Source organism: Hyperolius riggenbachi, chromosome 1 (assembly GCF_040937935.1).
Source record: "Hyperolius riggenbachi isolate aHypRig1 chromosome 1, aHypRig1.pri, whole genome shotgun sequence".
In the NCBI taxonomy this organism is placed as follows: Eukaryota; Metazoa; Chordata; class Amphibia; order Anura; family Hyperoliidae; genus Hyperolius; species Hyperolius riggenbachi.
In genome coordinates, this window is record NC_090646.1 from 382109241 (window position 1) to 382135336 (window position 26096).

Genomic DNA, 26096 nt, shown 5'->3' on the forward strand with positions numbered 1-26096 from the left:
ATTAAACTAGGAGCTCTGCTGTAGTGGGGATTAGACTGTGAGCTCTACTGTGGTAGTGATTAGACTGCAAACTCTACTGTGGTGGTGATTAGACTGCAAACTCTGCTGCTGTGGGGATTACACTGTGAGCTCTGCAGTGGTGGGGATTAGACTGTGAGCGCTGCTGTGGTGGGGATTAGACTGTGAGCTCTGCTGTGGTGGGGATTGGACTGCACACTCTACTGATGTGGGGATTAGACTGGGAGCTCTACTGAGGCACAGTTAGTGACAAGATTATGTATTCTGTTATGTGCTGCAGAAGGTGTCAGAGCTATATACAGTACTATAGTGTACATACTAATACTGATGATAATAATAATAATAATAGCACTGTGGGAACTGCTTCAACAATGACAACAACAGCGAAACATTTGTAAAGCGCTTTTCTCCCGTAGGACCCAAAGCACATTAGTGGAACTACAGATTGTACACCTACTATTATGAGACCATATTCAATATAAAAACTGCCTTGTTGAGCCCATCAAAAATGTAACCAAAAAAACCTTGCAGACAAAAAAACAGTATTATTTTGGTACTATAAATCTGTCAATGCTGTAAAAAAAAAACCTTCAATTGCAAATTAAAAATGCGGTGGCTTTTCTACGCTTCTATATTTGTAATTGTGAAATTCATGTGTCCTCCCGTGTACTTGTTTAGAAGAATTTTTTATTTAAGCCACTTGCACTGTGCAGTGAAGTATGATCTTTCAGGTTTCATTTTCATTTAAAAACAGGCAATACACAGAGAGAATGCAATTTATCATTCAGATGCAGTCCTCTTCCTTGCACTTCTTAAAACTCTTGAGGACCTGTGTGTGATAAACAAAAATCCTCATATTGGGCTCTTGGAAATACGACAGCAGAATTATTTGCTGTCTCTGCATCTCGTTGAAAGAATTAGTACATTTCATTCAGAATTTGTATCGCAAAACATTCTCCAGTTGCCAGAGTGGCCTTGAAACTGAAAAACAGCAATCTGTTTTTATGATAAACTGCAGCTTAAATGCCATCATGTATACATTTAGTCTTTTTGCTAAGTGCTGCCTATTTATTCCGAAAAAAGCAGAAAGCGATGTAACTAGAGAATATGGCCATGTCATGTACATACAAACAGCCTGAATATTTACATATCTTCTGGATCATTTAAAGTGAACGTTCTCATTTACAACAAAAAAGTATTTTTGTAATTCAATGTTAGTAAAAATATTGTTCTATTTTAATTTGCAACCACTTGTGAACTTCAGAAAGCTAAACTTATAATTATTTTCATGCATAGATGTACAGTTTCCTATTTACAAAATCCTCAATTTGCAGTGTTTCAGAGATACAAACAAAGATGTCTTCCTGTACAAAATGTACAGTACTGATTTTTTATTATATATGTTTGTTGTTAAATATTACAGTATTGTACAGTATGAACTATTATAAGTAGTTTAACTACTTCACCACTAAGGTTTTTTTTCGTGTTGTGGATCAGAGCAATTTCCATATTTCAGCGCTCCTCCCTTTCATTCGTTAATAACTTTATCACTTTTTTTACTCCTGAAATTAAATATACCTTGTTTTTTCCACCACATATTCCTTTTTGGGAATGATATGGGTTTTCTGTAATTACATTACTTTCTATGCATTTAAAAGGGAAAGTGAGGGGGAAAAAGGAAAGAAATACACTATTTCTCCAATTCCATCCCCTATAGTTTTAAAATTACAATGCTTCTGTAAATAAAATCCACACATTATATTTACCCATTTGTCCTGGTTATTACATAATGTTAAATTATGTTCCTAGTACAATGTATGGCGACAATATACTATTTTGAAATAAAGGTGTATTTTTGTACCCGATCAATAATTAAAAGCCCTTATTTTCAAAAATAACAGTAATATACCCTCATGGCATGCATAGTAAAAACAAAAACACGTTAAGTCCCTAACATTACTAATTATTTGTTTTTTGTAAGTGCTGTCCCTTTTTGTGTCCCTTGTTTTATTTAGGTAACTATGAGAGATGGGGAGGGGGAAAGGAGGGATTAATTTCTTTTTATTTAACTTATATTGTATAAAATGTAGTGTAAAATGTGTATGCTTAATGTATTTCTTTTAACCACTAGATGTCCTCACACATACAGTTCTGTGTGCTCTGAACAGTATTCGATTGTGAGGTGGACTGTATTAGTATAAGGATGAGGGAGGGAACAGTGAACGACCACTGAGCACCACCAGTGAGCGAAACTATCAAATGTTTGCTTTGCTTCTGTCTTCACAAGGGAAACATCGCCGTTGCAAATTACAGATGTGGAAGAGTTCCAATCTTCCAATATTAATATTAAATACTCAACGCAGGAAGGCAAGACTAAATAAAATCAAAGCTGATAAGGCACCTGGCCCAGATGACATTCATCCTCGGGTGCTTAATTGAATTAAGTTCATTTATCGATAAAATCTTTTATCTTATTTATTGTGACTCTCTCTCAAGGGGGATAGTTCCAATAGATTGGCATACAGCGCCCATGTTTTTTCCATTATTTAAGAACGGCCAAAAAAATCATATCTGGGAAATTATAGACCTGTAAGCTTAACATCAGCCGTGTGCAAACTATTTGAGGAGTTCCTAAGAGATCCTATAGAAAGACTTCATAGGAGAAAATAAACTTATTTCTCAGCATCGGTATGGGTTTACTAAGGGCAGGTCCTGTTTGACTAACATGCTCAACCTTCATGAGCTGGTGGATGCTAGTGTGGATATTGGGATTGCTATAGATGTGATATCCTTGGACTTTGCAAAAGCCTTTGACACTGTTGCCCACAACAATCTGGTGCAGAAGTTGAGGATGCTAGGACTGGGGAAGAATCTGAGTGCATGGATAGGGAACTGGCTAACAGACATAAGGCAAAGCGTTATGGTCAGTTAATCATATTCAAAATGGGTGACAGTTAGCAGTGTGGTCCCACATGGGTCAGTACTGGTCCCAGGACTCTTCAATGTATTTATTAACCAGCCTGGCGGTATGGACGAGCTCAGCTCGTCCATCACCGCCGGAGGCTGCCGCTCAGGCCCTGCTGGGCCGATTTTCTTCAAATAAAGAGCAGCACACGCAGCCGGCACTTTGCCAGCCGCGTGTGCTGCCCGATCGCCGCCGCTCTGCGGCGATCCGCCGCGAGCAGCGGCGAAAGAGGGTCCCCCCAGCCGCCTGAGCCCAGCGTAGCCGGAACAAAAAGTTCCGGCCAGCGCTAAGGGCTGGATCGGAGGCGGCTGACGTCAGGACGTCGGCTGACGTCCATGACGTCACTCCGCTCGTCGCTATGGCGACGATCTAAGCAAAACAAGGAAGGCAGCTCATTGCGGCCTTCCTTGTTTATTCTGGGCGCCGGAGGCGATCGGAAGAACGCCTCCGGAGCGCCCTCTAGTGGGCTTTCATGCAGCCAACTTTCAGTTGGCTGCATGAAATAGTTTTTTTTTTATTAAAAAAAAACCCTCCCGCAGCCTCCCTGGCGATCTTATCAGAACGCCAGGGTGGTTAAAGACCAAGTAGATGAAGTAGAAAGTAATGTTGCTATTTTTACAGATGATACAAAATTGCGCAGGATATAAATGCAGACATCAAACAAGCAAGCTTTGATTCCAGTAATATCTTTAATGACTAATTGTACATGGTTTATTGCAAGCTTTAAAAAATTTAAGTTTCTTCTTCAGGCATTATACAGAAGTGAATAAGAACCGTACAACCTATGGTATGACACAAATTGATTTGAGGGAGGGAAAGGTCTTACTTACCAGGAAAGGTTAAATAAACTGGGCTTATTAAGTCTAGAGAAAAGATGCCTTAGAGGTGATCTAATTAACATGAATAAATACATCAGAGGGTAATATAAAAGCTTGGCAGATAAGATTTCTGTCCCTAGGCTTGCGCAAAGGACTAGTTGGCATGATCTGCGTATGGAGGAAAAGGTATTAGCCATTTATTTAGGAAAGGGTTCTTTACAGTAAGAGTGATTAAAATGTGGAATGTATTGCAACAGGAAGTATTTATGGAAAATTCTATATCTGCATTTAAGGGGGGCTTAGATGTTTTCATAATTAAGAAAGTGTACAGGCATATTATTTAGAATTATCTTATATTTTAAAGAACAGATTGTATAAAGGGATTTTATAGGAAAAGCATAAATAAATGAAAGACATATGACGTGAGGAGTATTTATTATGTGGTGAATTTAATCAATATGGGGTAGTGTTGCTTCATAACATAACATGCTGTGATCTGGCTTATCAACATATGATTGAAAAAAATAACAAATTAGATGAGAACATCATGCAAACTCCACATTTAACAATACATGTGGTGTTTGCCAGCAACTTTGTTTTATACTGTAAATAACTTGTTTGGCAGAGAGGGTAATAATCCACATTACTTATTGGTGTGTATAAAAAACACAAAGGCCTGCTTGCAACAGGAACATGAGTATTATTTTTTTAGATAAAATTGGTCTGCTGCTAAAGCCTACCATACCTGGCAAATAGAGAGAGCAACAGATGCCGAACAGAGAGAGACCTATCACTGCCACACATTGCACATCAATTTGAATAGATTAGCTGTGCTAATACTCTGCACAGGACCCCGGGGAGAGCAGAATTATCGGGGGATTCATCACCAGCTCTAGGCCCCCGCACAGATACCCCTGCCATGCACCCAATCGACCAGCAAAAAAAATATTGTCCGATCTAGCAGAAATCAACCAAAATTACAATCGGGCAGTATGTTGGGGCAGTAATCCTTATCAGATTCACAATGATCGAATCTGCCTCTGCTGCAGAGCTGCAAAGGAAGAGGGGAAGAACAGTCAGTCTGTCCGTGCCCCATTCTCTATGCCCCATTGTGTGTGTGTGTGTGTGTGTGTGTGTGTGTGTGTGTGTGTGTGTGTGTGTGTGTGTGTGTGTGTGTGTGTGTGTTTGTGCCTCATCCTATATGCCCCACTGTGTGTGTCTGTGCCCAATTTTGTGTGTGTGTGTTCCCCATTGTGTGTGTCTGTGCCAGAGCCCCATACTCCATGCCCCATTACAGTATAGGCTGTTACTCTGTGCCTGTACTGATAGTAAACTAGCTGCAGCGTGTGCTACCTCTATTATGTGCAGTATAAGCTGTTACTTTGTATCTGTACTGATATTAAACTAACTGACGTGAGGGCTGATCCCTGATACCTTGCCTATGTACAGTGTAAGCTGTCACTCTGTTTATACTATTAGTAAACTAGCTGCAGTGTTTGCTGATCTCTGCTGCCTCCAGTGTATACAGTATACTGAGAGTAAACTCGCTGTAGTTTGTGCTGTTCATTTCTACCCCCTGTGTACTGTTTGTTTTTAGCGCTTGTATGTACATTATAAGCTGTTACTTTGTGCCTGTACTGACAGTAAACTAGCTGCAGTGTGTGCTGATCTCTGCTACCTCCAGTATGTACATTATAAGCTGTTACTTTGTGCCTGTACTGATAGTAAGCTAGCTGCAGTGTGTGCTGATCTCTGCTACCTCCAGTATGTACATTATAAGCTGTTACTTTGTGCCTGTACTGACAGTAAACTAGTTGCAGTGTGTGCTGATCTCTTCTACCTCCAGTATGTACATTATAAGCTGTTACTCTGTGTCTGCACTGATAGTAAACTAGCTGCAATCTTTGCTGATCTCTGCTACCTCCAGTATGTACATTATAAGTAGAGATGGCCCGAACTGTTCGCCGGCGAACGGTTCCTGGCAAACTTCCGTGGTTTGTGTTCGCTGAGAACCGCGAACTTTTGCGGAAGTTTGATTTGCCCCCATAGTGCATCATTAGGGTCAACTTTGACCCTCTACATCACAGTCAGCAGGCACATTGTAGCCAATCAGGCTACACTCTCTCCTGGAGCCCCAACCCCCCCTTATAAAAGGCAGGCAGCGTCAGGCATTGGACTCACTCGTGTGGCTGCAGTAATTAGAGAAGGGAGAGCTGCTGCAGAGAGAGCTATAGGGAAAGCTTAGTTAGGCTCTTGTAGGCTTGTTAGCTTGCTCCTTGCTGATTCTTATTGCTAAAAACCCCTCAACAGCTCTTTTGAGAGCTAATCTTGTTCTTGTGATCTTTTTTTTTTTTTTGTGTGGGCCACTTGCATTATATACAGCCCTGTCAGTCAGTCGCAGCTAGCCTTTGACACCTTAATTCCTACTGTGCCACTGCCAGGCCCAGCACATTCAGTGACTACCTGTGTGTGTGACAGGCAGCTGCACATTTGTAATCCCAATCACTGCACCTGTTCATTGTATAGTGCACCTACCTACCTATACCTACGTGAGCGCACGCATTGTTAATACCACCAGTCATTGCACCTGTAATTGCAGTCAGTGTGTGTGACAGGTAGCTGTACATTTGTAATCCCAATCACTGCACCTGTTCACTGTTCAGTGCACCTACCTACCTATACCTACGTGAGCGCACGCATTGTTAATACCACCGGTCATTGCACCTGTCATTGCAGTCCATGTGTGTGTGTGTGTGTGACAGGCAGCTGCACATTTGTAATCCAAATCACTGCACCTGTTCACTGTTCAGTGCACCTACCTACCTATACCTACGTGAGCGCATGCATTGTTAATACCACCAGTCATTGCACCTGTTCAGGGTACCTGTGTGTGCGTGTGACAGGCAGCTGCACATTTGTAATACCAGTCATTGCAACCTGTTCACTGCACCTGTGCAACCGCACATTGTTGTACCAGCAGTCACTGCATACCTGTTCACTGCACCTGTGTAACCATACATTTTATTAGTGAAGTCAGTGCATACCTTTCACTTCATCCCCCCCAATATGGACAAAACAAAAGGAAGAGCCAGAGGCAGGCCACCTGGCAGGTCTGTTCGAGGTCGCGCTTTCGTGATTTCATGCAGCCCTCGACCAAAGTACAGGGTTCAGAAGAAGGCACGTGCCATCAACCCCCAATATTGTCAGGACGTAGTTGACTATTTAACACAGAACACCTCATCTTTCTCAGCTTCTGCACGGAAGAGTGACATATCTTCCTCCTCCTGCTCTGATTCTGTCACCCCACTTAAAGAGAACCCAAGGCAGGGTTCTATGAATGCAATCCACATCCAGAGGCTGGGTGTGCCTATACAGCCCAGCCTCTGTTGCTATTTCAATCCCCCCTAAATTCCGCTTGCGCTCTGTAATCAGCCATAAATCACAGCCGCGCTGTGCGGGCTGTGTTTACCTCAGTAATGTCACTCTGCCGCTCCCCCCGCCTCCTGCAGAGCTCCGGTCCCCGCCCTCGTCCCTTCCCTTCAATCAGCGTCGAGGGAAGGAACGCGGGCGGGGACCGGAGCTCTGCAGGAGGCGGGGGGAGCGGCAGACTGACATTACAGAAGTAAACACAACCCGCTCTGACACGCTGCGTGTCAGCAGCGCGGCTGTAATTTATGGCTGATTACAGAGCGCAGGGGGGGCTTAGGGGGGATTGAAATAGCAACAGAGGCTGGGCTGTATAGGCACACCCAGCCTCTGTATGTGGATTGCATTCATAGAACCCCGCTTCGGGTTCTCTTTAACACTCAGTCGGCCGCCACCAACAAAGTGCCATCACCCCAGGGCTCAGCGGTGTGGAATTTTTTTGTGTGTGCCTCAGATGAGAGCAAAGCCATCTGTACTCTCTGCCACCGAAAATTGCGCCATGGAAAGACCAAGACCCGCGTAGGGACAACTACCTTACGAAGGCACATGATTACAAAGCACAAACTGCAATGGGATGACCACCTGAGGAAAAGCAGCACACAAAAGCAAAGCCACACACCGCAGTGGAAGATACCAGGCCGCATTTTTTCTCAAAAAAGGCGATACCTAAACTGTAACGTGATGTTGAAAGGCAAGTGGTGACATCTCTGGCACACAGCGTTGGGTCAAGGGTCCATCTGACCACGGATGCCTGGTCTGCAAAGCACGCTCAGGCCTGCCCGAAAGTCAGTCCCCACACACAGCATCTCTGCCTGCACGTTGTGTGACTGCCTGCCCCAAGACTAAGTCGGTCCCCATACAGCATCTCTGCCTGCAGGCCACATGACTGCCTTCTCCACCACCACCAACAGGGTCCACCAGGACTCCAGGTGGATTCCTGAATTGCTATAATAATTTTTCTGGTGTGTGTACATGCCTGCCTAATTTTTCTGGCTGCACTGCAACAACAAAACAAAAAGCATGTACATGTGTCAATTTTGAAGGGCTGCAGCGAGACCCCCGTGGGACAGAGGAGGACTGGGTAAGCCTCATTAGGATCCGGAGGCTTCGCCCACCCCAGGAGCCGTTTTTCTAGTTACAGTGTCTCTTTAAAACAACAGAAACGTCTCTGTTATTTATCAAATAACCCCCAAAGTCTGTATGAACTATGATACGGCAGAGAGGAGAAAAGATACTACTAATCAAATACACCTATGCAGGTGGAAACTAGAGGCACTAAGAGTTTTCAAAGAGAAAGGCCATTCATTGTTATGCATATTTTTATTTGTAAAATGTATATCCAACCATAGTCGATGTGTTATTTGTACTGTGTCTATTATTTGTCTGTATCTACATAATACTGCAACTTATGAGAGTGATTTTTGTTTTTATTCACTGTTGCACTGGTGTTATTACTTTGTTCTGTAAAGCTAATCACCTTAGTAGCTGTAGATACAGAAAATGTGTCCTCTATAACCACCTTTTCTGCTCCCTAAAAAGCTGATCACAGCCCCAACATTTAGGTCTCATTGACAGTGGTGCATTGCGATGTAATCAACGCTTTTATAATGTGGCTTAATGTGTTGCAGTGCACCACTATGCAATGTTCACAGTGTGGTGGGCCGGTGCCATGGGCGGCCCACCTATTAGGAGTGTATTTTTTTAAAAAATTTGATTTTGTTTATAATAAATATTTTATTAGAAAAAAAAGTTCCATTTGGGGAGGGGGGGGGGGGATAGCAGCGGAGGGCACAAACATGGAGGGGAACTCGCTCCCCCCCTCCAGCAGAGTTGCAGCGGCCGGGATATTTCCAGACGCCGGAGGTAAACTCTGCATGCCACTGTTTGGTCTAGTCAGTGACGTCACTAGACCAGGCAGCGGCATGCAAAGTTTTCCTTGTGTGTGGAAGAAGTAAGTTGTTCGCCGGCTGCTACCTTGGGGACACCTATTATTTTCTGGTGACATCCATGCTGCCCACTGTACGATTATTTTCTGATGACATGCTGCCCACTGTACGATTATTTTCTGGTGACATGCTGCCCACATTGTGATTATTTTCTGGTGACATGCTGCCCACTGTACGATTATTTTCTGCTGACAGGCTGCCCACTGTACAATTTTTTTTCTGGTGACATGCTGCCCACTGTACAATTATTTTATGCTGACATGCTGCCCACTGTACAATTATTTTATGCTGACATGCTGCCCACTGTACGATTATTTTATGCTGACATGCTGCCCACGTTGCGATTATTTTCTGCTGAAATGCTGCCCACTGTACGATTATTTTCTGCTGAAATGCTGCCCACTGTACGATTATTTTCTGCTGACATGCTGCCCACTGTACGATTATTTTCTGCTGACATGCTGCCTACTGTATGATTATTTTCTGCTGACATGCTGCCCACGTTGCGATTATTTTCTGGTGAAATGCTGCCCACTGTACGATTATTTTCTGGTGAAGTGCTGCCCACTCTATGATTATTTTCTGGTGAAGTGCTGCCCACTGTACGATTATTTTCTGGTGAAATACTGCCCACTGTACAATTATTTTCTGCTGACATGCTGCCCACTGTATAATTATTTTCTGCTGAAATGCTGCCCACTGTACGATTATTTTCTGAAGACATTCTGCCCCCTGTACGATTATTTTCTGCTGACATGCTGCACACTGTATGATTATTTCCTATTGACATGCTGTCCACGTTGTGATTATTTTCTGCTGAAATGCAGCCCACTGTACGATTATTTTCTGCTGAAATGCTGGCGTACGTTACGATAATTTTTTGGTGAAATGCTGCCTATATTGCAATAATTTTATGGTGAAACATTGCTGCATTATGATTATTTTATGGTGAAACGTTGCCCCATTACAATTATTTGGCACCTATGGGGGGGCCCCATCCAAATTTTTACAAGGTAGCCCAGTGATTTGTAGTTAGGCCTCTGACTACTACCTAAACTGGGGATACCTATAGACCTGGCTATCTATACTGGGGACACCTATAGACCTGGCTACTTATACTGTACTTATACTATTTATTTATATAGCGCCAACATATTACGCAGCACTGTACAGAGTATGTATTGTCTTGTCACTAAGGATTAGATTGTGAGCCCCTCTGAGGGATGCTCAGAGGGGCTCACAATCTAATCCTTACCATAGTCACATGTGTATGTATGTATTGTAGTCTAGGGCCAATTTTTAGGGGGAAGCCAATTAACTTATCGGTATCATTTGTTATTGGGATGTGGGAGGAAACTGGAGTGCCTGGAGGAAACTCACACAGACCCGGGGAGAACATACAAACTCCTTGCAGATGTTGACCTGGCTGGGATTTGAACCGGGAACCCAGCACTGCAAGGCGAGAGCGCTAACCACTATGCCACCGTGCTGCCATACTACTGTACTATATTGTACTGCCATCTTCAGCAGTACTTCACAGAGTACGTAGTTATGTCACTGACTGCCCTCTGAGGAGCTCACAATCTAATCCTGCCATAGTCTAATGTCCTACCGTATTATTATGTATTTATATAGCACTGGCATCTTCTGCAGCACTTTGCAGAAAACATAGTCATGTTACTGACTTTTCTCAGAGGAGCTCACAATCTAATACCTACCACTATTTTGTGCGAGAGAACACTGGCTAATGTGTGTGTTTTTTGGGGGTTTTGGAAACAGTTCCTGCTTGCTTTTTTAGGGTCACTTTACTCATATCTGGGGAGAAAACACGGCCCCACCGACTTTCGGTTGCACTCTTACTAGGAAATGTTAATTATCCACACCCACTGTATGTTATGGACACGCACATTTTTGCCACGGCGCGCTTCGCATGCCGCCCATGTACCTCTAGGGGGGGGGCGTCAAAGGTTTGGGGTGCCTAGGGGAGCCCAAACCCTAAATACAGCCCTGGTTGTGGCATCGTACCATACTTCATGCAGTGTGTTACTGCTAAACCTGCATTAACAGTAAGAGTGAAGCATACTTTTCATTGGCTGTAGGCTTCACTGTACCCGACGCCACTCAAGCATAATGTGTAGCACCGCTTTCCCAATCTATTGCGTTGCGTTCCTGCTGTCACAAAGAACGTCACACAATGGCCACTGTGAATGTGGCTTAAGTCCTTATTCATACAGAAGTCTAAATGGTGCAGTTACCTTGCTGTTCAGCTGCTGATCTGCCATATAGAAAGCAGCATCTGATTGCTGTGCAGTGCAACCAAATGACAGCATTTGTAACCACACCTGTGTCAGTGGTTGTCACGGGGTGCAGTAAATGCTCGGTAGAGATATAATAAGTCGACATAAGCTTAAGTAAAGTGTATGCAGAATCTCCTTGATAAGCAGTTACCAAATAATTTGCTTGTAATATACTGGTAAGGAGATCAGGAGATCTCTTCTTCAACCACTGACTGCCTGAGCTGTAGGCTGCAATCTTTTCAAGATATTTAGACTGTGCCAGCCCTCTAGCAGTATGCAAAATGGAAAAAATACAATCCAGACACAGCGGCAGCCACACCTACATACCTTGAAATTGAATGCTCTCTTACTGCAGCTTCTGGACACGTGTTTAAAATTCCAAGACTGGATTTTTAGCTGCACTAAGCTTTCCTCAAACAAAAAGAAAGCATTTATGCACTTGGATTCCTAAACTTTTAGATGGTGTTTTTTCTATCTGCGCCTGAAAATTGGCTTTGAGTTCAATGATTATAATTCTTATTATAGTTTTACGTAAAGTAAACCTAGAGGAAAAAGACTCCAATTTGGGTACTTTACTCAGGAGGAGGGAAGTCTCTGGATCCTCCAGAGACTTCTCCCTTTGCCCTCCTCCTCACCGTTCCAGCACTGAGACCCCCGCAAGCCCATTGATAAAGGCTGGTTGACAGGGTTCGTCTGCACTGAGCAGGTGCAGACAGTTTGCATTTGTGCACTGGCACGGAGCCAAACGGGCAGGGCTATTTCTGCCAAGCCCCAGCGGGAGCTCTGTGCTACTCTGCAGCTGTCTGCACTTGCACAGTCTGGGATCCCAACACTTGAACAGAGGAACGGAGGGGGACGGGGAGGCCTCTGGAGCATCCAGAGGCTTCCCTCTGCCAAGGTAAGTATCTAAGTATCTAAGTGATGTAGCCACCATTTAAAAGAAATGGCCAGACAGAGTATAATTCTATACATAAGTTATACATTGTTTAAAGTGGACCCAAATTAAAAATACAAGATTTCAGAAATAAAATCTATTTTCTAAATTATAATAATAAATAGCAGCCTTTTTCAGCTGCATGATGACAAATATAAAATATTTTACAATTATTGGAGGAACCCCTCCCTTCCTTTCATATTGCTGGGACAGAATCCGGCAAACTGGTGGAGTAGGTGGTGTCTGGCAATGGAGGAATTGCTAATGGCTGCCACCTGTATAACCCTCGTTATGCAAAGAGGAGGGTGAAAAGCATGCACTGAAATGCTCATAGGCTTGAAGGAGTGTTTATTTATCTTTGTATGTGTCAGAGTGGTGCAACTAAATATTTTGAATTAAAAAAAATGTTTGGTTTGGGTCCGCTTTAAGTTCCTGCACACTTGGGTTTAGTGCAACCTGCAGCATCGCAAGAGAAAGTGCTAATCAGGAAATATAACAAAACATTGTCCAGTCGCAAAACTGCATGACTGATTTTGTTTGATGTTTGAGGACTAATCTGACCCTAAAAATTATCACTAAATGCTACTTTCCAGATCCAGTGACTTTTATGAGGAGTAAGAATTAATTGCCAGAACTGCTGACGAATGCACTGAGTGAGGGTAGGTCATCTATCTGGGCATACTAGCCCCATCAGCTGACAACATTATACATCACTAATAGTGGGATTACTCAAATTTCAACTATGGTCTTAAAGGGGAACTGAAGAGAGAGGTATATGGAGGCTGCCATGTTTATTTCATTTTAAGCAATACCAATTGCCTGGCAGCCCTGCTAATCCTCTGCCTCTAATACTATTAGCCATAGCCCCTGAACAAGCATGCAGCAGATCAGGTGTTTCAGACTTTAAAGTCAGATCTGACAAAACTAGCTGCATGCTTGTTTCTGGTGTTATTCAGATACTACTGCAGAGAAATAGACCAGCAGGGCTGCCAGGAAACTGGTATTGATTAAAAGGAAATAAATATGGCAGCCTCTGTATACCTCTTACTTCAGTTCCCCTTTAAACATAATATACAATTAACAGCTAAAACCATTTGAGTGTTTTAAGTGGTACTGAAAGGTTTAACACTCAAGGTTTTCACTTCATTTAGCTGCTAATTTATAAGCTTGCCCTTGTGGGCTAGCATTATCAGATTGTGCTGGAAGTGTACTACGCTGTGTAAACAAGGTACAAATGTTTCTGCTGTGTCCAAGAGGGAAGAAGATCACTTTCACTTCTTTCTTTATTTGCTTACTAATTACTTATGTTACATGCGCGACTTGGCTGGAAGTCATGCGCAACTGCACGTGCGGGGGCTGTCTCACTTGAAAGAATGAACCGCACGTGCACAGAGCGCTCACGGTGAGTGAACAAGTCAGGCACGCAGGCAGGGCTCACATGCGCAGTTGCACATTGCTCCCGGCCAAGTTGCATGGCTAATGCAGCCACCAGCGAGAGAACAGAGAGAGCACAGAGGACGCCAAGGCACCTCACAGACTACGGAGCCGGGGGGGGGGGGGTGTTACTGGAGGACGTCACAGGTAAGTTCAGTATGGCATTTTTTCTTCTGTTCAGGGTCCCTTTAATCGCAAGTCTAAATAATAATTTGTCCTGCAGCCATGATATGATTGATATCAGTCAGCTTCAGTGAGGTGTAAAAATATGTATTCAACTTACATTAGACAAGTTTTATATGGGTTGATTCATGAAGGTTACTTATTTTTCACTTTAACTGTAAGGAGTGCTAATGCATGAGATAAACAAATAAGGACAGGAGAGATAATTCATGAGATAAATAAATAAGGAGAACTAAACCATGAGTTATGTCAAATACAGAGAGCTAAACCATGAGCTATGTCAAATAAGGAGAGCTAAACCATGATTTAAGTTAGATAAGGAGAGGTAAATAATGAGTTAAGTCATTTAAGGAGAGATAAACTGTGAGTTAATAAATAAGGTGAGATAATTTAACAGAAAAGCTTTGTGAATCAGGCCCTTAGGGCCATATCCTATTCAAGGTGATAAGTAGCTTGCAGATGCAAGCTACTTATCACCTTGCCATCGCGCGAGGATTACCGGCAAATCCTATTGCCCATATCCTTCGCGCGATGGCCGATCGTTAGGGAGCATTACTCAGGCGAAAGCCTGAGCGATGCTCCCTTTTACCGAGTGATGGGGAGTGAGGTTTACGCTGTGGTACTGTCCATCAGCACCACGGCCTCACTCCCCACACATGCGCACTCGCCCGCTGAACATCTTCCGCCGCAGCACTTTAATATGGAGACCCCCAGAGCTCCCCGTCGGGTCGCCGCACAGTTTAGAAGCCCCTGCACATCTCTGCAAAGGCTCCCCTGTCATACGTACCGCCACCGATCACCCGACGCCTCTCGCCGCAAAATCCATCACGTAATTACAGTGTATCTAACACTGTAATTACTGTCCGTGTCCGCATAGAAGGAGCCCGGGCAAAGCATCTTTGCATCTGCAGCCGGGCTCCCCATTTGTCCACTGTCTGAACTAATAAAATGGCTCAAACAGCGGAACAATGGGGAGCCCGGCTGCAGATTCAAAGATGCTTTGCCCGGGCTCCTTCTATGCGGACACAGACAGTAATTACAGTGTTAGATACACTGTAATTACGTGATGGATTTTGCAGCGAGAGGCGTGGGGTGATCGGCAAAGGTACGTATGACAGGGGAGCCTTTGCAGAGCTGCGCGGGGGCTTCTAAACTGTGCGGCGACCCGACAAGGAGATCTGGGGGTCTCCTTATTAAAGGAGACCCCCAGATGCAGCGGCAACGACGTGCGTTAGCTAGTTTAGACCTGCTTTTTGCAGGTCTAAGCTAACGCTCATGTCTGCCGGGAAGCATCGCTTCCCGGAGACATGATAAGGGTAATTGAATTCCGTAGTAAGAACTCGCTGGGCGATTATATCGCCCAAGCGAGTTATTTTCCGCCTGGGGGGGGGGTCTAAAGTTTAATTAGATTAGGCGATGCCCCCATCGCCTAAGTTAAGAACTCGTCAGTGCTTAGCACTGGCGAGTTCAGCAATAGAATATGGCCCTTAGTGTCTTATATTTGTATCGTGCTGTGTTTAATGTTTTAAAGGAAAAGTGTAATTTTGAGTATAATCGCACTTTAAAGTGTATTTATTTTTTAATGGTGTATAGCAATATATAGCTATAGCATATAGAGGTTTTTAAAGAGACAGAGACCCAGAAATATAACTGTTGTTCCAGTTTCTGTGTGTTGGTACAAGAGGAGAGTACTATGGAGAGCTAATAGACCCCTTAGCATAGCCATCTGAAAAGTCAACTTCACATATCCGAAAGCTAAAATTTAAGGATTTTCAGAAAGAAATTTTAAGTAAAAATTAGTATTTTCATTCAGCTCTACTGCAAACTGTTCCCAGAGTTACATGAAATGGATAAGAGATTGGCCATTAATTTCCGGTCATCCTATGTGAGCTCACCCTACTACCGTAGAATTGACTAACAACCTGATAATCCCTCCAACCAGACTTCTCCCTAGGTAGTAAAAGTAGCAAGTCTTTGTCCAGCTCCCAATTCCTATAATGAATCTCCCACACTTAGATTAACAGGATTGCTTACATTGGTGGATGCCATTTACCAGTTTTAATTTTGCTGTGCAGGAGGTAGCAAGAGTGTGATATAAGACAGAATCCAATATTTCTACTAGCTTTTTGAAAAATGAATGTAATACATTAATCATGTATTATCATCTCTTGAACAAATACACAGTTATATCTTTCTGGAGTTCAGCTGTAGTGAATAGAATAACCCAAGAAAAATGAATGAAACCCCCATTGTACATAAGCTTGGGTTTTTCAGTGCTTGCTAGAATATTATGCATATAGACCAGGTATAAAAAGTACAAAGCATGAAAATATGTCTACAGTATGTTGTATTTAGCAGTAGGTAGAATTTCAGTAAACAGTTCCAGTATCTACGCTTAGTTCTAAGATCTAATTGCAATAAATAAATTAGTGCTTTTCCATCGCAAAATCTTTCCTCACCCCAAATTAAATTCTGAAATGTATCACAGGTGGCGGCATCGTTAGTGCTGGCAAGGTGTGTCGCTGAGGAATGATTGGGTGTGTTGTGTTCTGAGCTGAATAGAAAATATACAGCAATACAGTGTTTCCCCAAAAATAAGACAGTGTCTTATAATAATTTGTGCTCCAGGAGATGTGCTAGGGCTTATTTTCAGGGGATGAAGTATATTTCTATGAACACCATGAACAACAAACTACAAATATTCTAGAACAAAAACAATTATAATGTATTTCAAAATGTTATTACATTCTGGAACATCAGAACTCTCCAGACTCAAATGTTATCACATTCTGGAGCATCACAATTTTCCAAACTCAAATGTTATCACATTCTGGAACATCACAACTCTCCAGACTCAAATGTTATCACATTCTGGAGCTTCACAATTCTCCAAACTTAAATGTTATCACATTCTAGAACATCACAACTCTCCAAACTCAAATGTTATCACATTCTGGAACATCACAACTCTCCAGACTCAAATGTTATCACATTCTGGAGCTTCACAATTCTCCAAACTCAAATGTTATCACATTATAGAACATCACAACTCTCCAAACTCAAATGTTATCACATTCTGGAACATCACAACTCTCCAAACTCAAATGTTATCACATTCTAGAACATCACAACTCTCCAAACTCAAATGTTATCACATTCTGGAACATCACAACTCTCCAGACTCAAATGTTATCACATTCTGGAGCTTCACAATTCTCCAAACTCAAATGTTATCGCTTTCTGGAACATCACAGCTCTCCAGACTCAAATGTTATCACATTCTAGAACATCACAACTCTACAAACTCAAATGTTATCACATTCTGGAACATCACAGCTCTCCAAACTCAAATGTTATCACATTCTGGAACATCACAGCTCTCCAGACTCAAATGTTATCACATTCTGGAGCATCACAATTCTCCAAACTCAAATGTTATCACATTCTGGAACATCGTCACAACTCTCCAAACTCAAATTTTATCACATTCTGGAACATCATCATAACTCTTCAAAAGCAAATGTTACAGTATCTCATTCTGGAACACTCTTCCAAACTCTGAATTCCATCATGAATTTCTTGCAATTCCATTTAATTTATTCATATACAGACACCCTTGCCTTGTGGCGCTGGGTCCCTTGTTCAAATCTTGGCTAGGACATTATCTGGGTGGAGATTGTAAATAATCATTGTGTTTGTGTGGGTTTCCTCCAGGTACTCTGGTTTCCTACCACCTCCCAAAAACATAGAGATAGATTAATTGCCCTTACCCCCACACATTAGATTGTGAGCTCCTCTGAGGACAGTCAGTGACATGACTATATACACTATGTAAAACTGCTGTAGAAGATTTCAGTGCTATATAAATATAAACAATAACAATATTTGTGTACATCCCGATTGCTAGTTTGACAAACAAGCTTTGTAAATCAGTAATGTTGAAAAAAAAAACTGTAAGATTCTTTATTGCAACAGAAAAACAACACACAATTCTGTGCAAAAAATGTTACCAGTTACACTAGCAAACTGAGAGGAAAAATGAAAATCAAACAAAATAGAATAATTAATTTGTATTACTTTTCAAATTATTCCAATGATTGCTAAACATGATGAATTCATAATATATTTGCTTAGAAAAACACTATACATTCCCGTTTTCAGTTTGTGTTTCTGAGCTTATTAAAGAAAACGCATAAATGTTATTAAATTGGAACAAAGTAACAGAAAGAAACAGAAGCAAAAGGACTGCTAGTGTGAAAACATACAACCATATTACCATAATAGCAAATGTATACAACCATTAGAACCAGCAGCAGTACACTAAGTGGATGAACAGCCGAAAGTGACTACTATATATCAGTTAAAATAAAAATGCAAACTTTATCACACCGTTTCCGATATTCACTCCAAACTGAGCATACTGTCACTATCAACTCCCTACAAGAGATGCCGCCCTATTAACCATAATATATATCTTACGTTTTAAGAAAGCACATTAAATGCATTCATAAATATATACATATGCTGATTTATGGAAATAAATATGAAGACAGCATCCTGATTTATCCAAGTCAAAAATGTGCATGTGCTGGATCCTAGATAAGTTTTTAAAAACAAAGATGAGCCCATTTTTGCACAGAACCAAAATTGTGTTTATCCTGAATCGGAGAAAGCGTTAAACTCTGGTGCTTAAGAAAACTTCATTTTTTTACACTTCAGCCAGTGGGCTATATTTGCCACAGAAATAGGTGTCTGCTAAAAGCTTCATTTACGAATCAGAGGAGGACATTTGAGTCTGACCCCTGCAGTTATAGCTTAATGATAACTGGATAAGCCATGATGGGAAATAATGGGGTCTGCTTGCACCCAGCTAAAAACCCTGCTAACTGGTTAAGGTCATTCTCTGACAACAGCTTTTTTTAGACTATGTTTTCTGAATGCTATTATTTAGCATTGAGCATTATTTAAGTATTAACCTAATATTTTCACAAAGCTGAATGAGGTAGGGAGATTAGATTAAGAGCGCATCTAAGGAACAAAGTGTAATGTGAATACAGAAAATACTAGATGTTATTTTACAACCAACAGTAATTTATGTATGAATTCTGTTAAAACCATCCCAGGAAACATAACAGCTGGATTCTGATTGGCTCTTAGAGGAAACTGTCCAACTCTTCTTTATCCCACTAATTATAAATCATTGCCATGTATCAGGCATGAAAAGGCCATCATAGCAAGGCAGGCATACCATTTAAATCCCATAATACTTCTGTGGCAAAGAATTACTGCCATAAAGTAACAGAAGGTATAAGTCCATCAATACCATTATGTTCATATGCACTGTCTTCGGCATTCCTTAATGTTTATCACTTGGGGAAAGTTTCACGTTTCCACCAGAGTTCTAGCATATTAAATATGGCGGCCAAAAGAAACTACAGATCTTGTCAAAAGAATCAAAAGTATGCCTGTAATATTATTCCTTTTTTTTTTTGCTTATTTTAAAACACATTTCCAAATATGCTTTCCATAATACAGTACAAGACAGAGCACGCAGCTGGTACTTAACACGTCACCTCATCTCCACAAAAGCTTCATTGTTGACAAAACAGCGACTGTACAAGATCGCACACCTCGGGACTCCTGACATTAAATGTGTGCTTAACCCTTACTCTAATGATTTATCACCATCCCTATAAGATGTCTTTTTATGTGAGGATACTTATTCAAACAGGCATGCTGAGCATGTGGCATGTCTATTTCCCTGCCTCAAAAATACATCCTAAGCCTGCCTGGTCATCTGTGTCCCTTGGTAGCTGCCTCCGAAGGTAAAGAAAAGAAAATGTCAACTAAGAGTAAAAAAATCGCTAGAAGAGATCAAATAAGAAAACTGTGGGGACATCACCAGGTCAGAGCACTGGGAACTCCGCAGACCTGGTCTTCGTTAACTAGCCTCTCTAGGGATGTTACATTGTACCTGTCCACAGACTTATTGAACTGCATAACCCACATCTGTTCCAGGTCTCTAGGCCCAAATGAATCCTTCTATGCTGCTGATAACTTAGAGAGGGACTGAAGCAGCAACATGAAAGAATTTTTTTTCCCTGTCTTGGCCAGGCCTTTTTTTTTTCTTTCTTGAAAAGAAGACACAGCATTGACTCGTGACATGGAAAGATGAAATGAGAGGTCTGGGATGGACTTAGAGCAGAGCAGATAAAAGTAATCAAATGACACTCCTGGAATGCAAATTGGCATTCTTCACTACAGCAATTGCACAACCATGAAACATTTCTGACAGCAAGCAGGATTAGGACAGAATGTTATGTAAAGCGCAGAGAGGAGGGAAAAATCTAACACTCCAAAACAGGCTCTAAAAAGGTTTTTTCTCTCCTTAGGTGTATAGCGAGCAGAATCCTACTAACTCTCCACGTTTACGCTATACAAAATGAAATGACAGTTTCAAGCGGCGCTTAGCATTTGTTTACCTTGTTACTATAAAATCATTTCAACTCATAAACTTTTTCAGAAAGCTGTGATGTGTCTTCATAAGTCAGTCAAAGTGCAGAAACTTTGCCAAGAGGTATATGCAATGAACTTAAATAAACGCACTGGTAAGAAAAGACAGAAGTTTTAAAATATAAGTTAACTCTAAAATTAAAGCGTTCATAATACTAATTCCAGACATGTTAAATACCGATAGATTGAAAATATCACAATAAGACGACATGACTGAAATCTTATGTGTGTCTGGTGTGTGTGTGTGTTTGTGTGTGTGTGTGTGTGTGTGTGTGTATGTATATGTGTGTGTGTATATATGTGTGTGTGTGTGTGTGTGTGTGTGTATAAGACACTAGGCCATTATATTTCAGATCCACCCCCCCCCCCCCCATGCAGTGGATGTAACTGCTACCCTGGCTAATGTTTTCTAGCTAAATTAAACATCCATCTCTGATATAACATTCCTTAACTAAATAAAGAATGGGCCCTGGCATAACAGACTTGCTGCGCTATGTAAACTCTGTACAACACTAGCCAGCGCTGCTTCTAGCGGAAAGTGTGACAGTTTGTGTTCCTAGTGACACAGATATAGTTTAAAACTATATTATCGTTACAGGCAATAAGTTAGGCATGCTGTAGGTCTGCCATCAGATCAGTGCACTGGGCATCTTCTGGTTTCTAGCAGCTTACTGGTCAGACCTTTCAGAAGTTTTGTAACTGTTGTGATATGCATTCATGCTGTCAATATGTCTTCATATTGTTCACCGAGATGGTTTGTGGTCTAATAAAGTGTCATTGTTGAATCAACTGATTTGACATCATGTAAACACAGGGCCAAAAATATTCCAGCACTTCATACATTTGCCTACCAGTACCTTTAAAGAAGCCTAATATTCAAGGTTGCGTAAAAGACTGGAGCGAACATTTAACACTCATCTTGTAAAGTTTATTGGGCAGAATGATATATTTTATACAACACAAAACATCCGTTCGTTTTGCACAAAAGTGTTTGAATACAATTTCTAGATGTAGAAGTTTGTGCCACTCTCCAAATTATTTTATATGTCATAGTAGGTATATCATTCCCATTTTACAACAGATTAAAAATAAAAATATCAGTACAAATATCATAAATCTCCTGTTGCTTGCAAAGCCACTGTAGTTTCTGTCATTGTTGCTGCCACCACTGTGTTTTGGGTAGTTCCCAATTCTTGATTTCTCTCCCACTATGTTCTGATGCTTGCATTTTTTGACAGGCCTATCCCACCACACTCCACCAGAGCCTTTGATCATTGAAACAAGACATGTCACATTAAGGGGAGAGGAGAGGCACACAGACAAAAAAATCGTAATCCTCCATATCTGGTCTTTGGCACTAGAAGGGGTGATAGGGAGTACCCACTACTCCATCCCACTTGCTGCATGTTAGATGCAGAAGGTTAGGACAGCAAGGAGGTTATATTGTATAAACAAAGTGATAAAACTCTGGCTGTGATAAATTACTGGCAGCAGTGAAGGGATTTTCAACAAACTGCAAGTGATAAACACACACAAATAAGCCAGCACTGGCAAGGACAGTCCACTTCCTAAAATATGCTGCCACTTGCCGGTTTACGGAAGAAACTTTACAAGCAAGAACCAGAAGCCAGGGCACTCAGAGCAAACAAGAAGCAAATTCCAGACTTATATCTTTAACCTTAGTGAACAGTAATACACAGCTCCACAGATTCACATTTAACACTATTTTTTACAGTACACATTCTGCAAAGGTAAGTAAAAAATGCTTCTAAAATAAACACATCTGTCACCCTGTTTCTAAGTTTGTCATTTTTATATTAATTTAATATAAATGATTGCAAGAGAAGATTAAATAGCCAATCGTAACATAATATAAACTTTATAGTGCTGTTTGTACTTCTTCTACATGAATTCAACATCCAAAAGTCATGATGTCATCGAGTCCAGTTGCAGCATCACTAATGACAATTTATACATATTTTATGTATTTTTTTATTCTATACAAACAACTCCCACACCACACTCACACAACTTGTATGTATATATATATATATATATATATATATATATATATATATATATATATATATATATATATATATATATTGTATATATATGATGTAATCTGCTGCTTACCATGGCTGCATGCTCCTCCTGAACTGCACAAGACTCCTGAGATTAGCGTCTCCTGGTAGCTGGAGCAGAAAGAGTTTGTCAGTTTGTCCCAACTTTTTCTCCAATCAGTAAACTCTCAAATCTTATTTTTTTTCTTTCCCAGGCAAACTTGTGTCACTATTCTTCAGGTATTCTGTTCATTCACCAGATATCTGGAAGCCAAGTATACTGGTCAGAGAGGCAGGCTTTTCTCTGCTTACAGAAAAAAAGTTCAGGGAAAGCTGAAGACATGGAACTGCATGTGAGCAGAGAGTGAGGAAGAGAGGGGAGTTGGATGCAGAGGATGGGAGGGAAGCTCTGCGTTCCCCCTCTCTCACTTGCTGTGTATTTACTCTACCTAGGGTGACTTAAAAAGGATCTGTAATAACAGCACTGCTGCACGCCACATACTTTCCCTTCTTGTCAGCTGAAGAAGAGTTAATATGGTGTAAATCACAGTCGGCTTTTATGTGCTTTTATGATTCAGCGGGAGTGTGATTATGTTTTCTGAGTTCACAGTGAATGGAATTAGGGGCAGGGGCTACTGACAGTGAAAAGTGAAGGCTTCAGTCTGTCTTCTTGCTACCCAAGCAGACAGACAGACAGACAGCTTGCTGGGCTGCTCTTGCAGTTGTATCTTCCTTATCAGCACAGCTAGTCCAGACACTGCTCCATACACAAGGGGGTGGGAGGGAAATAAGACAGTACAAAGAAAGAAATGTTACAGCTCCAAACTTGGCTACTCTAGAAGTTTTGCCCAAAGTCTGGTTATGCCGTCTGTGGCTTCTCTTCAGCTCCTGTGTCTGTGTGTGAATGTGGGTTTGGAAGAATTTGTGTTTCTTTTTTTTTTTTTTATGCCTTTTCCTTTCCTCCTCCTCAGCCGTCACGGTGTAAGTTTGCAGGGTAAAGAGTCACATCTGTGTGTGACACTGAGCCAACCCAACTAACCCTGCCCTGGAGACACAAGGAAAACACAGCAGCCTGCATCACAATCCTCCACAGCATTTACCCCTTAAGCACATGTATTTGCAACCTCAACAACACACGCCCGAAACTGACACAACGCTGAGATAAAGGTAATTAACTATTGAAATCAAATACTAATGGCTAAGTTTTACATGTGCCAAAATCAGTACTAAGCGATTAATCACTGGAAATGTCCTCACAGTTCCAATACAGACAAAACTTTTTATTCTTGTCTGTGTTCACTTCCAATGCCTAAATCAGAACCAGAACCTAAACCTCAATCCAAGCAAAGATCTAGATAAATCATCTGATAGCTTAGTCATTACAGTGCATTTGTGTTACATTTCTGTGTCATGTGAGACTTCTGCAGCTAAAAATCCTGCAACAACGCCTACAAAGAGTTAACAGCTGACTCTTACTTCATTATGTTGGTCAGACTGTAAAAGGGAGGGGCACAGACAGAACTCTATGAGAAGGTAGCAGTCTGCAGCTCTGGATATTTGCATAGCTAAGGTAGTTAGTAGCTTATAGAGGGATAAAAGCAAGTTTTGCCACTGGATGCTGGCACAGGACTTATGGTGCCCATACATGGTAAAATAAAAAGTGTAACTTTTCCAATTTTCTTTTTAACCAAAATGATCGAATTGAAAATAATATTTTTTTTTTATCAAGAAAATGAAATGATTATCCTGTTTTTCCAATAAAAATCCTATTGGACATGTTGGAAAAAATATTTGTATTTGAACTAACGGAATAATCAATCAAAATTATCTAATCAAAACAATGTACCATATGGGCACAATTAGCATCAACAAAAGCAGTGTAAAGTAATTAAAGCATACAATAAGAAGCACATATGAAAATATAGAAATATAGAAAAAAAAAGGTGGTTACCCCCGGTGCTATGGCAAACAGAGATGGGCCGAATATCAAATTTTGGGTTCGCAAATTTCCAATCCGAAAATCCGCAAAAGTTTGTGAATTTGGCAAATTTGCAAATCTCCATAGACTTCAATGGGCAGGAGAATTTTTAAACCCACAAAGACTGTTTTTGGCCACAAAAGTGATGGAAAAATTGTTTCAAGGGGCCTAACACCTGGACGGGGGCATGCTGGAGGGGGATCCATGGCAAAAGTCCCACAAAAACTTACAGAGTTGACAAACAGTCGTGTTTTATTTGCTAAAGGGCAGAAATCATGTTACATTCCTAAACTCGTGGAATGCTTTAACCACTAAAGGACCTCTCCACGCCAAACGGCGTGGACGCGGCGGCAGCCCCAGGACTGCCTAACGCCGATCGGCGTGTAGTCCTGGAGGCGGAGTTTGCAGGGGCGCGCTCATACCCGCTTGAATGTGCTAAATGCTCTGCTCCGTCATCAGTCTCCCAGCGGCAATCGCCATCTATTTACTTAGTACAGCGCTGCGATCTAAGGAAATGCTGTACTGTGTACTGGGGACAGCCGTGTGACATGGCTGTCCCCCTGGGAGACACAGAAGTGATCTGCTGTGTAATGCTGGGCATACAGGGGTCGATCCGGCGGCCGGTTAGCCGCCGGATCGACTCCCGCGGCATCCCCCGCTTGTCCGCACATGCGCCCGGATCGTTTCCCGCTCGTCCCGCCGGCGCTTCTTTTTTTCCGCTCGATTCGCCTCTACTGTCTGCCCGCGGGTATTGCCAGCAGAATCGATCCCCGCGGTGATCGGACACGTCGGATATTATCAATCGAGCCATCAAGCCTGATGGCTCGATTGCTAATATCCGACGTGGCGGAAGTCGATCCGGCGGCTAATCGGCGGCTAATCTGTGTATGCCCAGCATTAGGCTGAAGCCTATGACAGCCGATTGTTGTGATAGGCTGACGGGGGGAGGGAGGAAAAAATAATAAAAAAATAAGCATTTTTATTTAAAAATAAGGGAGAAAAATATTTATAAAAACATAAAATAAACACCGGGGAAGTGAGCGATCAGACCCCACCAACAGAACTTTCTGAAAAGGGGGGGGGGGGGGGGGAGATCACTTGTGTGCTGAGTTGTACGGCCCTGCAGCGAGGCCTTAAACTGCAGTGGCCTATTTAGGGAAAATGGCCTGGTCTTTAGGGGGGTTTAACCACTTCAGGACAACAGTGCTAAACCCCCCTAAGGACCAGGCTATTTTTTTACAAATAGGCCACTGCAGCTTTAATGCCAACCTGCAGGGCCGCACAACACAGTACACTAGTCATTCCCCCCTTCCTTTTCTCCCCACCAACAGAGCTCTCTGTTGGTGGGGTCTGATTGCCCCCTAGTGTTTATTTTTTTTTAAATAAATATTTGTGTCCTTATTTTGTCATTATTTTTTACTGTTTATTTATTTATTTTTATAGCGCTGCTGCAGATCGCAGCGCTGTACACAGTTATTGCAGTACAGTCTCCGAGCGGCGATACTGGGAGACTGAAGGCGT

At 41.8% G+C, this 26096-nt stretch overlaps 1 protein-coding gene across 2 annotated transcripts in view; it reads right to left on the reverse strand.

Moving 5' to 3' along the window:
- The window catches only part of BNC2 (basonuclin zinc finger protein 2), a 703423-nt gene extending 680366 nt beyond the window's left edge, over positions 1–23057 (reverse strand). For both annotated transcript variants that reach the window (XM_068234374.1, XM_068234379.1), the window contains exon 1: positions 22671–23057. In XM_068234374.1, the coding sequence (XP_068090475.1) occupies positions 22671–22673 (3 nt within the window). In that variant the 5' untranslated portion in view covers positions 22674–23057. The remainder of the gene's footprint in view (positions 1–22670) is intronic.
- Between the last annotated feature and the right edge of the window lie 3039 nt (positions 23058–26096).